Below are 13,992 nucleotides of genomic sequence, written 5' to 3'. Positions count from 1 at the left end.
GTCGGGTGTAACCTGTGATGAGGGGAAACTCTGATGTTTAAGTTAGTGGTTTCTACAGCGAGACAAAACTTTAGAGCGCTGTAAGTAAAGTTTGAACCGTCACCTATAGTTCAAAGAGAGGCTTAAATCCCTTCCTGGTGGCCATGAACCATTGGCCCAGTGATTATCAATTTTACTCTTTTAATCACCCATTCCTTCACTTTTCTGCACTACTTGACAGTGCAAAGTACCAAAAACACCCTTTTCTGCACCTCAAAATTTGTCGTGGAAAAAATACCCTTTCGGTTTTTGGTTCAGCAGATTCATAATGGAAATATTTAGCCATGAAACTACATGAGCTTCTAATATTACTATAGTCCTACCAGCTATCGCACATACGGCTAGTGTCATCCAACAAAAGAAGACAACACAAAGTTTTGTCAAAATATACTTTTGTATGGCACACTATGTACACATTCTCTTCTGTACTATTTTTATATGGATGGGTAGGGATTCGGAATTTTTGGATTCGATGCCAAGTGCGAGCTAGGAATATTTTATTTAGATTCACAATTCTCTTATAAGGTTTGAGTTTTTTCTTTTTTTCTAAGGGAAGATATAAAATTTAAGAAGCGGGGAGAGGATAGGAGGATTAGAATCCAGAACTTCTATGATCTGGGGTCTCAACCTTAATTACGAGTCTACGAGTTAGGGGGGGGGGGGGAACGGTTTTGAGTCTAGACTAACATTTGAGTTAATTTAGATCGATTTCTATAAAAAATACTATGGATTTGAGTTGGATCTACGTAAAACAAATTACATGCTTGTACTATTGTAACTATTAGTGAAAGCCTTCGAAACAATGAAATGCATCTCTCCATATCATTTCGAGGTAGAATTAATAATTGGATTCGCATTACCTAACTCTACCGGATTCAATCCTACAGCTAACAAGTGCCCAGTCCTGCAGGATGGAACGCCCAAGTGCACTGCAAGGGAACCTTGCTTTGCCGAATCCCCCGCTGGCTGATATCATATGTGTAGAAGATCCTTGAAATTAAGGATCCGATTCTCCCATGTCCAGCAATCCCTACTCCCCATATCATTTTCCTAATCGGTATTCAATGGACACTCTTTAATACACTTAAATTCTATCCAATCTACCATATAAATAAATTTACTAATAATTATTGTCTTTCCTCGGATTTATATATTTTTTCCTAATTAATTTTATCTTTTTAAAAATCTAATACCTCAAGTACATTTTTATGACTGTCCAATGAACATTTGTCACACAAATTCCATGAAATAAGCAAAAGTTAAAGCCCCTAATTAAGCCAACGTCGCCGACTCTTCAAAAGGCAAAATTGCTGACTCTTCATCCATAGGGTAGTCAAACTATAATAGCCTGGTTATTGTGCAAAGGGCTCTAAAACAATTTTCAGAACTTGAATTGTCTGGCTTTTCTCGCCATCATGCTCCTGTAAATTAACACAGTATAGTTTAGCAATATAATTTATTAGTATGCAAAAGTTGAAAATAGATATAAATTATATGGCCTCATAGTCATTAAATTCGATCCGAAACTCAACCCAAAGAGGTGATCGAGTCACCGGTTCAACCACGGGTTGCACAATAGTTAGATTATATAATATAATAATATATTATAAATTATAAAAATAGTAAAATTTTTAAGTTGGTGGTACATTTGGCGGTTTAATCGGTGATTTTTTGGGTTCATCGATTGAACCGACAAGTCGTTGACTGATCAACAAGTTTGTTGCTTAATTGGTTTAATTAGCAACTCAATTCGATCCTATGACAGGTTCACCTAGGGGTGTTTCGCGAATCAAGCCGATCGCGAGCGGCTCGAATACGAGTTCGACTCGAGTTCGAGCTAATTAAGTCGATCTCGAGTTCGAGCTCAAGCTCAAAAATATTAAGCTTGTTGGCTCGCGAGCGGCTCGCGAGCTCAATTATATATTTTTTTTTATTTTTTATTTTTTTATTTAATAGTAATTACATATATATCCCTAATATTTTATTATTTGTTAAAAAATTATTGTTTTATTATTTTAAAAAAAATATTTTAAAAATAAATAATTTATTTATTTATTATTTTTTAAGCTCGAACTCGAGCTCGAGCTTAATATTTTGAGCTCGTCGAGCTCGAGCTTCACAAAATTAACTCGAGCTCGACTCGAGTTCGGCTCGTTTGCACCCCTAGGTTCACCGAATTAAGCTCGACTCGAGTTCGGCTCGTTTGCACCCCTAGGTTCACCGAATTAATCGGATCCACCGTCGGATCGGGCTAGATTTTATAACTATGCTCTTTATAATCACTAAAATATCGTTTGTCATGATTTTGACTTGTTCTCACCAAACACCATCTAAATATTCTGTGAAACTTAAATGATAAATCATTGTAGATGGATCTGTTGCATGAATAGATCATAAAATAGAAAGATATTGGAGAACAGCTTAAATATCAATGAATTCTCAGTGACTTAGAGAAGGGAAAATAAACACTCCGTTTGGAAGATAACAAAGTATATCAAGTTAAAACGAGTAATGACAATTTTTTTTATGAGAAATAACGACCTGATGAAGCTAGACCTGTCTATTTAAACCAAAAAACATTGTTACGTACCCTAAGATGTTCTCAAAGAAAATGAAAATTTCAATCTCAAATTCATTAGAATAAGTTTTTACACCCATACCAACAAAGGAAAATATTATGACAAAGGAAGGAACAATTTTAGTTGTATAAGAAAATTTGTGAATTACCCTGAAGGAAAGGACCTCTCCTCATTTTAGGTCTGCGTCCATGTGCTATATGACCATTTTCTATATTAAAAAAAAAAAAAGAATGCAGGATACTGGTAAATTACAAAAAATAATGAAAGAGAAAAACAGTGCCACAATAATATTCTATTGTCTCGTGGAAATTGATGCAAGCTGAAAGGGTGAAATGCACTGAATTTTGTGTAACCATCTAATTTCCTATTTCCCCCCAAACTTATTAGTTGTAAGTCACTTTCTTGGTATCTTCTACCTGCCATACCTTTGTGTCTTCCCAAATCACATTAAGCACAGCAGAAGGGAAAAGATACTTTATGATTTTTTCCTCAAAAAAATATAAGATAAAAAAAAAAACAAAGGACAAAAGATACTGCTTGATTTGTGGCCATCAATATGAATTTTTCTGGGCCCATGCAAAGAATTCCATTTTCTCGTGGAAAAAAAGGCAGAAGCTTCCCGCTTGGCGACAAGTTTTGAAAACAGATGACCGTGATATTGTAAGAATATCAAATTTGAATCCTGTTTCTTCACTAGTGATGAATAGGGAGGTTGGAGAACTCCAGGAAGAAGTAATATTCTATCCCTTCACAGTACCATACAATGTAAAATGAAGAGTAAAGGAAAGTATCTAAGTTGAAATGAAACAGGAACTGGGTAAGTTTAGTTGAGTTTTCTTTTCTCCAACTCTAGTGATTCTATTCAGTATATATCATTTTTATTATAAGATTTGGCTTATTTTGATGTATTTTCTATTGAACTAGTGTTCAAACACAATATTCATAATTACACCAAAATTATATGCAAGGACGAAACTTAGACTAGAGGAGGGGGAAGGACGGAAGGAAGGCGGCCGTGGAGGGGCCACCACCTCCTCTAAGTTCTAGAAATTAATATTTTTTTCATTTTAAATTTTAAGAATTTTCAAAAATTCTTATGTATTTTGATTAATTTGAAAGTTTATATACACCAATCCTAGTTGTATAGTTGTATGATATTTCAAGAATTACACCAACTGAACATAATCAGATAAAACGCTCCCGTGGGTAGCTCGGCCGATCATGTAATCCTTCTTTAAGGCATTGACCAGTGTTCCAGTTTCGTAGTTACCGTGCTCTGAGTGGGTTGGGGCGCTCTCTCTCGGGCCGCAGGAGATTAGTCAGGCCGAAGGTCTGGATAACGTGTGTGTGGTAAAAAAAAAAAAAAAGAAGATAATCAGATAAACGCAGCTGGACCAGCCGGTGTCCACACTACATATACTGCCCACTATGAAGTTGATCTCTTACTCAGCAGCTCAAACTTGAAAAGAGAAAACTTCTTCAATGGCTCCGCCCTTGCTAATCTTTTCATCATTATTCCTGGCTTTGCTGCTAAAATTGCTCTTGAAGCACAAAGATAACAGAAATGAAAAGCTTCCACCATGCCCTCCAAAACTTCCCATTATTGGCAACCTTCATCTACTAGGCAACATGCCTCAGGAATCACTTCACAACTTAGCCAAGAAGTATGGTCCGATCATGTTCTTGCAGCTTGGTCAGGTGCCAACAGTTGTGATTTCATCAGCTAGATTGGCAAAGGAAGCTATGAAGAACTATGATCTTGCGCTAGCAAGCAGGCCACAAATATTTTCAGCCAAACACCTTTTCTACAACTGCACAGATATTGTCTTCTCTCCATATGGTGCCTACTGGCGAAACATACGCAAGATTTGCATCCTTGAACTGTTAAGCGCCAAGCGAGTGCAGTCATTTAGCTTTATTAGGGAAGAAGAAGTTGCTCATCTAGTTCAGCGAATCACAGAATCATGCCCAGGTACTACAAACTTAACCCATATGCTTAACCTGTATGCAAATAATCTCCTCTGTCGCGTTGCATTTGGGAAGGACTTCTCACAAGGAGGGGATAATGTTAGGCATAACTTCCAAAAGCTGCTTGAAGATTATCAAATTCTTCTTGGAGGATTCACCATTGGAGATTTCTTCCCTTCCATGGAATTTATGCACAAATTGACTGGGATGGAATCCAGACTCATTGACACTTTCAGACGCTTTGACCAGTTTTTCGATGAGATTCTAGAGGAACATCGAAATCTTGAGAACAAGAAAGACCGCAAGGACCTCGTGGATGTTTTACTTGAAATGCAGCGAAAGCAGGATCTTGAAACTCCTCTCACCACGGATAATATCAAAGCAATTACACTGGTTGGAGCAAACTTCTTATTAATTATTTGTCTTTCAACTCAATCTTTCTTGGTTCAATGAGTCTGATGCTGAAACTGTCATTTTTCCAGCTTCAGTTTTTGCAAAAGGGATTTCTCTGATTGCTTTTCTTACATTTGTTGCAGGACATGTTTGCAGCAGGTACTGATACAAATTTCATCACCTTGGAATGGGCAATGACAGAACTCATGGTGAATCCCAACGTATTGCGAAGAGCACAGGCTGAGGTGAGAAGTATTGTGGGTGAAAAAAGATCGATATCTGAGAATGACCTGCCTCAGTTACACTACATGAAAGCTGTTGTGAAGGAAACATTTCGACTACATCCTCCGGCTCCAGTGTTAGTCCCAAGAGAATCAATGGAAGATGTGACAATTGATGGCTACAATATTCCTGCTAAAACAAGGTTCTTCATCAATGCTTGGGCTATCGGAAGGGACCCTGAATCATGGGAAAATCCATATAAATTTGAACCAGAGAGGTTCATGAATTGCCACATTGATTACAAGGGCCAAGATTTTGAGCTCATACCTTTTGGTGCTGGTAGACGAAGCTGTCCTGCTATTACATTTAGTACACCAACTGTTGAGCTTGCTTTAGCTCAACTTCTGCACAGCTTTGACTGGGAGCTTCCTCCAGGAGTTGAAGCAAAAGACCTGGACATGAAAGAAGTTTTTGGTATCACAATGCACAGGATATCACCTCTGATGGTTGTTGCCAAACCACACTTTTCTTAAGGTCTCAATTTAACTCTACAGAGAAACCAATTAGAGAAGAACAATAGCCTGCTCTCAATTTCTATAGAATAAATACTTAGTTTTCTGTAATTCATGAGATGAGGTTGTATGTGCAGGATCAATGGCACAACTAATAGTTTTCATAATTAATGTGGACATTTATTGAAGTGGAATGCACAAAGCATCGCTGTTGATCATTTTTTGCATATTCCAACATAAACAACTTGAGTGTAGACATGTCTGCAGAAAATTTTTTAGACAAATGACTAGAAGTACAGGACAGAAAAAAGTTCAACCGTTGCAGTTTTAACTAGAAGTCAAAGCATGGCAAAGCCCCAAGAATCTTGTAAAAGCAACAGGCAGCGAACCCAAAACAATTAAACTGATGTCCTACCACCTGGATGAAAACTGTCTTAGCTTGGTGGCCTTTATCTTGGTTGAGGATTAAATGCATTGATCAGTTATCTGATTTTAGAAATTTCAGAAACTGCAATGATTTGGCAAGTTTCCATGATCATAGAGCTAAAGAATAACTCAATATTTCCTGTTTCCTGCAAGAAGTTTTTTTTTTTGGAGAAAACGACAGTTTTTGCTTTGGCAGTTGGCAGGAGTGATAGTCACGCACTTTTCCATTGTGATCAATGTAGGAGTTCCGAATATTGTCAAGCATTATCATTCAGTTTCGTCGCGGTCAGTTACCAGCTTATTGTCTTAATGCTTTTGGCTAACTTACAGCACCAATCAGCCAATTGACACCCCTATTCAGAAGGTTAAAAGAACTTGTGTATGACACTCTTATGGCCTAGTGATGAAATCCTTGTATCCATCATTGATTTTTGTTACATCTTTCTCGGCTTTTATTTATCATGGATTCGTGCATCAAAGTTTATCCAAGATTCTTATGCTTTCTTTCTGAAACAACGGTTACAAACTCTTTCAAAGCTGAGTAGAGAGTTCCACAGATTAAACATCAAAGCTCGAACCACAAGAAATGGAATTCAAAAGGGAAAACTTTGTCAATAGTTCCATCTACAAATTGTGGGAGAAATATGAACAATCTTGGCTGGCAAACTCGAGTAGTCCAAGGAATGAGTTCGGAATCATTTACTTGTGAAAAAATGATTCAAAGCAATCAAATATTTCACCAACATTGAATACGTTTGAAAGCAAGTAATCCTTGCAACAAAATTTGACGAGGCTGTCACACAAACACAAAAAGGTCACACCAAGATATGTTGCAGCGGTAAAGCAATGACCATCACTTGAGCTACAGGCCAAAAGACCGAGAAAAGGTATACAACAATGGCATCACCCACCATTTACAGGTTTCTTGGATGAAGTCTGGCATGTCTTTGGACTAAATAAGGCAAAATGGAGAGAGGACAAGTCATTTCTTGGATACTTGGGCCAGAACCACCTTCTATGTCTAAAAGCACTTAATGTGCCCTTAAATCTTGAATATAACGGCCTACTTGCTGTGCTCCAAAAAACAAGGCATCGGCAGCAAGAATGACGCCAAGCTGCAACCATATAGTCTTGTTACTAAATTTCAAATGAACCACAACACAAATCATTCAAAAGAAGGCCAGGGATGCATAAATACCAAACGACCAGTAAAAACTAATCGGTAACCCCAGCCTTCCTTCGCAGCTGCAGCTCGTTGCTGGTCAGTCCAACTGAGGTTAAACAAGGAAACAGCATCAGTGATTGCCCAAAACTCAAGCAAGAACTTATAGCTGAGGAAGTTGTGCTTCAACTGGATATGTCATGAAAAATATGCAGTGAAGGTATGAAATGTAATACATGGGAGGTTGGGTCTAATAACATTGGTCTCCCAGGTCATGAAGGCACATCTGTGATTTGTTTTTACATAGAAAACAAAACCATTTCATAGTGGCACTAATTGCATTCTTAATTCGTGAAGTAGCCATGTTCCATATTCATCTGTTTAAAGCAAATGTTCATGAAAAAGGAAGCTTTTTTCCAGGACTTTGATCATCTTTTGTTGAGCATTAGGGCATTGTTTCATCTTGCAATTTCTTCAAGCCCATTCCATAAGGACTAACAAAAGGCTAGAAAACTGCTTGAGTCTAATATGTTGCTATAATTATTCAACAACGAGACCAATGTGCTGCAAAACTACCAAGGAGTTGTTAGTTGAAAGTCTAAGATCAAGATGGCATTAATACGACAAGGAAAAAAGAGGATTGGTTGGATGTATAGTTTGAGAACATAAGGGACTTCAATAGCTCTTTGGCCTGTTCCTTGGTTTCATTATTTATCATATAGTGGTACAAACACAACACATTTACACAAACAGAGCAACATATCCATTAGTAGTAGACCCAACTGTACATGAATTCTAAACTTATATATGACCATTTTGCAAATTGTCATTTTGGACCATGCAACTTTATGAATCAAACTAGTGAAATTCAGGCATGGTACCATGAACGAATTTGTTCACTTAAAAGGCTGAAATATGATTTTAAATATAGTGCAACTACCTAGAAAATTGCATCTCCTATGCCTATTCAACTCCCTTGATCAAATCATAGCAACTAGCAAGGTTTCATATTTGGAACTAAAGATATCCACATGGTAACTCTTAAATTAAACAGGTCTGAAAGAACAAAGAATCCTAGATTGTTACCCTAAGAACTCTGACACTCCACCAATTCCAGCAAGTTTAAATGGTTGAGGACCTTCTCTGTCAAGATCCTGTCAAGAAAAGACAAGCACGGGTCATTGAAATAAGAATTATGGCAAGGAAAGTGGAGTTATCTTCTATTGACCAAATACCTCCTCTTCTGCAGCCTCCAAACCTTCTTGAACCCAGAAAAGGTTTCTGTACCCAGCATTGTATAGAAGTTCACAAGCCGCAAGGGATCTGTCTGATGCATAAAGTATTAAAAACATAACTTGTGTTATTTCCCCAATGCCTAAACATAACTTATCTTCAAACATCATATCAGTTAGTACCCAAAAAAGAAAATTTGACCAAAGGCCAAAAAGCAGTAAAATGGAACCAACAGGCATATAATACACTGACTTGTTTGATTAATATCGACTCATTTTATTCATAATATTCCATAATGGCATATAAAGTATTGCAGAAACCCAAAATGTTAACCATTGACCTCTACTTATATACTATCTTGTTTGTTAATAATCACTTTGTAATCCCACATCATGAACAAACTTCCCATAGAAGTTAAAAATTTTGGTCCTAAGTGAAAATCAATAGTTTTGGCCGCAATGCACACCAGAAAAAAAGTATGCGTACCTTTTCTCTAAAGTGTAAAATTACCTCACTCCCCTCTCTTGAAAATTGGACTCTCTTCTAGAACAGTATAGTCTACCATGCAACACACACTGGACAGAATATGCAAATGCATTTAAATTTCTACAAGATCAAAACACACAAATACTGTAAAAATACAAAACAAGATCCCCTCAGACAAATTTATACACACTTCAAAAAGGGTTTTTTGAAGATCACTGAAAGTATTGTACTTAGGTATTACACTCAGTTTTGATGAATACAAAAAGATCTAAAGTAAATCTCTCATTTTCTCTAACAGTTCCAATAGAACTTGGATGCTCATAAATGCCCAATTTGGATGTCTTTCCAATGTGCCATTTTATACTATGTTGGTATACGCTATTTTTTTGTCCACGCTTCTGTTGTACTTTAAGTCTCAAGATACCAACTTTTTGTAGCTTAATATTGTAAATCTACATTAGTTATACCTATTTTGTGAGGACCTTAATTTATTTATGCATAGTTTCCCTACAACATTAAAATTACAAAATTTTCATTTTTGCAACATTGATAGAGGTTACGGTCCTAATGATCATTTGACATTATGCTGTACAAGAACCTCTAGCATGTGCTTCTACTTTCACCCTCTCAGAGATTTGCATGGAACTCCAACTATCAGTCATATAAAATTAAATATTTATTGTTCCATAATGACATGTTTCTAACACCTCACTGCCTTTAGATTTATACAATCTAAATGTCTTTCTTCAAGAGGTGATAGTATATCAAGGGAGAAGTCAGACTGACCCACGCTTCACATTCACCACCACAACTCAAAATTCAAAATTGGGCTGCAACTTGCCAAATTCATAAAACTTCATCTTTTGGTCACTTAAAACCAAGTGGAAGCCCCATCCAGAATACGTATTTCTAGCACCTTATTCCCTTTAAACTCATGTCCTCCTATGTAATCGTTGTTCACGAAAGGGTGATAGCAGATGGAGGTATAGATGAGATAGTCCCTTACATTCACCACCACACATCCAATTTTCAATATTAGCTCCCAGCCTCCAATTCTGGAACCCAGTCATTCTGGTTTGACAGAATTTTCCAACAGTTGGGTAAGCTTCCTCGGAGAAAAAAATCTAGACCATGCACATTACAGTAATAGCTCATCCCCTATGAGTTTTCTGCACTGGATAAATATATTTCTAACTTCTTTCCTTGAAAAATGAAGAGAATTGAGCAATTGTGAGCTGACTGTAAAAGCTCATGGTATCTACAATATATGCATACTAATTAGAACTTAATTACTAAGAAAAAATAAGAACTATGAATCAGCTATTTAGACAAATATTTTGACCAAATGTTTTGATCAGAAAAGACAGCAGGCAAATTATTTTGTTAAGATATGCAACTTCTCTGCAAATTTTTTAGCAATGGAATAAAAGAAAGTAATTGTTGAATAAGTCTAATTGTTAGAATAGTTCCACATTTATTGTCTTTGACTAGTTCAAGTTTGATTGAGTTCTAAATATTATGTGGAGATTTCTTAGGAGATATTTGTGTCGTATGTCAGGATTTGTTAGGAGAAATTTGTGTAGAGTTGTTTCTTGCACTCTCTATAAATAGAGTTGTTTAATGAGAAATCTAAACTCATTTTCCAGCCCTCAACACAACTCTAAAATATCCTTGTTTATGCTCTTTTTTTCCAAAATTTTTTTAATGAAGCACAAAGTTGGTCCACGACTTTCACGACAGGGTGCAATGGTAATAGTTCATCCTCTATGAGTTTTCTGTAATTTGGTACATATATTTTGACTTTTTTCTTCTCTTGCAATATACAGAGTTGAGCAAATGTGAGCTGACAGTGAAAAAAAAAGGAGTAGATACTGACACACACCCCTAAAGCCTTGGTGTTTCTGGACATTGGGATACTAAAGATTCATCTATCTATGATTATGTAGCAATTCTACCAAGTCTACTACAGACACAAGAGGCACTGAATACACTACATATCTATTAATGTGTATTGAGTGGACGATGAATCAGAGGATGATGTGCAATCATTTGAAAACTGGATTTACACTAACAGAAATTAAAAATGAAATTCACCTCAAACCTTTCTGACAGGCCACTATAAGATCACTATCTTTCGGAAATTTCTCCTGAACTTTTGATAAAAATTTGCTGTCGAGAAAATGAACTGGTGAATGAACAGAACACAATACACCAAAGAGTTGTTGGATACTGATATTTATTTGGAACGAGAACAATTAAGCAGCTTACTTGTCATACGCTAATGCTGGCACACCACTCCACCAGCCACCTACATGGTATAAAATTCTCACACTTATCAATAGTTACATTAAAGGTTTGAGATATTTCTTGAATTTTTTTCCTTAATAATATTGAACACATCAAATTTTTTTATTTCAAGAACAAACAATCTTGTTTGAGTTACAATATAGCTATTTTTGTCCTCATCTTTCATTATATCATTGAACCATTTGTATCACCTCATGAAACATGCAAATGGTGTAAGCTGAATATGATATTGAGGCAATGTAATAGGACAGTGCATACCCATCATGAAATTTGTCATCTTCCTGGAAAGATTAACAGCATCAATACTGTTATCAACATCAAATAATGGAATCCATGTTGAGCCTTTAACCCATGCCTTCAAAACAGCAGTTTAATCGAGGTAACTGGATAAGAAATGAGACATGGAAGTAGGCCCATACTAACCGGTACCCCATACCCTCCTAAAAGGAGAATCGATAGAATGTTTTTACCTTAAAAAAAAATGGGGCAACAACTCTACTAATTAACACATCAGTAACCAGGAATGTCATTCAATTACAGTCGTCAAATCATCACATCAACCACATTCAAACTAGATCATTAAAAGACCATACTCAAGAATAACTATGACACAGCAACTTGTTGAAGACTCAGTATCCAGGACAGATGAGCCAAATCGAGGTACCTGTCTAATCTAATCACAAAATTTGATTTAAAGGAAAATAAAGCTACCTTTTTACGCTCTGTAGATGGACGGACATCGAGTAGAACTTTATTTGAGAGTTGAATAGCATATCCAGCTTCCCTAGGTGTGAGAAATTTTACTTTCCCATCCCTTATCTGTGATAAAACAAGTCAATGCCACATAAGTAGAAGTTAAGAAGAATGAAACAAAAAGGTACCCATAGCCTAAATACTAGAGTATAAAGCTAAGGCCCACAAAAATAACTTCCATGATTGAAGGATGCAAATGATCACTAACCATATCATGTTGGTTATAATCAGCACTCAATTTCTACACCTGAAGTCAAAAGAGTATAGCATGGACTAAGATATCAGACCTCTAACCACTTAAGCCCTTTGAGGTGTCCTTGACTTTTGGGTCACCTTATAAGTTTCTAAGTTGTCAAAAGATGAGATTCAAAAATGGCTTATTTTTTGAACCATTTATTATCATATTTCAGTTCGATTGGCAATATTAAAAATTAAAAATTAAGGAAGAAACATACTTAAACCACTCAACTAACCAATGACTCTCAAACACCAGTACAGAATTAAAAATTCAGTTGCAATCCACACAAACCAACTACTTGAATGCTGAAATTAAGCAAAAATTACCAAGCAAAATTCAAATCCAAGAAACGAAATTACATAAACACCTGCAAGAAAATACTAAATCAAAGCGTTATAAAATTTATGGCAGTAAAATACCATGGCCTCCCATCTTTTTTTTGCAGCAGCCATATCTTTTGCTTGCTGCACCTCATACTCTTCTTCAACAACTTGCATTCTTATGCCACCCCTGCACTGCCAACAAAAACTACAATCAATATATTCACATCTACAAAAAAATTACAGAAAAAAAAAACTTGATTCTGGTGAGGTGGGAGTGAGAGTTTGAGCATAAACGGACGTTTTGCTGGGTTCTGAAGTTGAAAGAAGGCATATTTGTAGAGTTGAAGAAATGGGCTGTGCCCAAGTTCTTCAAAGTTTGTTGTTTGCTGGAGGTAGTGACAGCATTCAGAGGTGAAAAACCAAAACTCAGCGCTCCCATTGTTGTTGAGGCAGTTGAGAATAAAGCTCAATAACTTTGTTCAGTGATTAAATTTGCTGGGCGTTATCCATTTGAGTCACATGAGGTACTCTGGAGTGTAGTGTAGACAGATTGGGGAAATTTGTGAGAAGAAAAATTGCAGTTTTACTCCCAAACTTTATGTATAGTATTAGTGTGGCTTCCAAATATGTTTCCAAAAAATAGTATGAACAAAATGGTCTTTAAAGGTTCGACCAAAATCCAATTTAGTCATTAACAAATGTCAATATTATGTTGAGGTACTACGCACAAGAGTCATGTAACTAAAGTTTAAAAAAAGAGTCATGTAGCTAAATAGAGCATGTAATGTACATTTGTCATAGTTGATTTCAAGATAACTCTTTAAAATCACTTATTTGATATGATATTCTTTCAACAATACTTATTTTTTTGACATGACATGATGAAATTCATTTAGTAGAGTAATTTGTTCCATGTAATGCTGGAAACGAATTGAACTGCTCACGAGCGACTCGAGTCAAAACTCAACTCGAGTTGGAACTCAAAAATATTAAATTCGTTAACTCGCAAGTTTGAGTATATATATATATAATTTTATTAGTAAAATTACATATATATATATTTCTAATATTTTATTATTTATTAAAAATTATTATTTTATTTATTTTTTAAAAAAATAAAATAATTATTTTTTATTTTTCGAGCTCAAGTTCGACTCAAATTTGGGTTGAGTTCGAGCTCGAACTTTAAATTGACAGCTCGTTGAGTTCGATCTCGAATTCAAACTTGATAAAACTAAATCAAAGTTTGACTCGATGAGGTCAAAACTAGACTCGACTCACCTCGTTTGTAACCCTAGTTCCAAGAGACGATGAATTTGATGTAGTAGAGTAATTTGTTCTATAATATATC

The 13,992-nt window shown here is 35.9% G+C and overlaps 2 protein-coding genes across 2 annotated transcripts; one reads left to right on the top strand and one right to left on the bottom strand.

Moving 5' to 3' along the window:
• Window positions 1-4,077: 4,077 nt before the first annotated feature.
• LOC113768096 (cytochrome P450 71A1-like) lies at window positions 4,078-5,931 on the top strand. The gene is made up of 2 exons (XM_027312334.1): window positions 4,078-4,979; window positions 5,123-5,931. Exons 1-2 carry the CDS (start codon window positions 4,101-4,103, stop codon window positions 5,732-5,734), a joined length of 1,491 nt encoding a protein of 496 aa, XP_027168135.1. The 5' UTR covers window positions 4,078-4,100; the 3' UTR covers window positions 5,735-5,931.
• Window positions 5,932-6,728: 797 nt separating this feature from the next.
• On the bottom strand, window positions 6,729-13,212 carry LOC113768097 (rhodanese-like domain-containing protein 11, chloroplastic). Its single transcript, XM_027312335.1, has 10 exons — window positions 12,940-13,212; window positions 12,738-12,833; window positions 12,039-12,146; window positions 11,586-11,682; window positions 11,289-11,328; window positions 11,115-11,189; window positions 8,537-8,624; window positions 8,388-8,455; window positions 7,338-7,410; window positions 6,729-7,254 (listed from the first exon to the last, which is right to left on the bottom strand). Exons 1-10 carry the CDS (start codon window positions 13,078-13,080, stop codon window positions 7,171-7,173), a joined length of 870 nt encoding a protein of 289 aa, XP_027168136.1. The 5' UTR covers window positions 13,081-13,212; the 3' UTR covers window positions 6,729-7,170.
• Between the last annotated feature and the right edge of the window lie 780 nt (window positions 13,213-13,992).

Source organism: Coffea eugenioides, chromosome 4, assembly GCF_003713205.1.
Source record: "Coffea eugenioides isolate CCC68of chromosome 4, Ceug_1.0, whole genome shotgun sequence".
Lineage (NCBI taxonomy): Eukaryota > Viridiplantae > Streptophyta > Magnoliopsida > Gentianales > Rubiaceae > Coffea > Coffea eugenioides.
Note: the sequence above shows the minus strand (reverse complement) of the source record. Positions and strands in the feature narration are given on the sequence as shown.

Excerpts from the sequence above, each read along its gene's own strand:
- LOC113768096 (XM_027312334.1), top strand. The coding sequence starts at position 4,101 with ATGGCTCCGCCCTTGCTAATCTTTTCATCATTATTCCTGGCTTTGCTG. Across the intron at positions 4,980-5,122 it reads ATATCAAAGCAATTACACTG|GACATGTTTGCAGCAGGTAC; the intron begins GTTGGAGCAAAC and ends CATTTGTTGCAG.
- LOC113768097 (XM_027312335.1), bottom strand. The coding sequence starts at position 13,080 with ATGGGAGCGCTGAGTTTTGGTTTTTCACCTCTGAATGCTGTCACTACC. Across the intron at positions 12,834-12,939 it reads ACTTCAGAACCCAGCAAAAC|TGCAGGGGTGGCATAAGAAT; the intron begins GTCCGTTTATGC and ends TTTTGTTGGCAG. Across the intron at positions 11,329-11,585 it reads GATGACAAATTTCATGATGG|GTGGCTGGTGGAGTGGTGTG; the intron begins GTATGCACTGTC and ends TATACCATGTAG.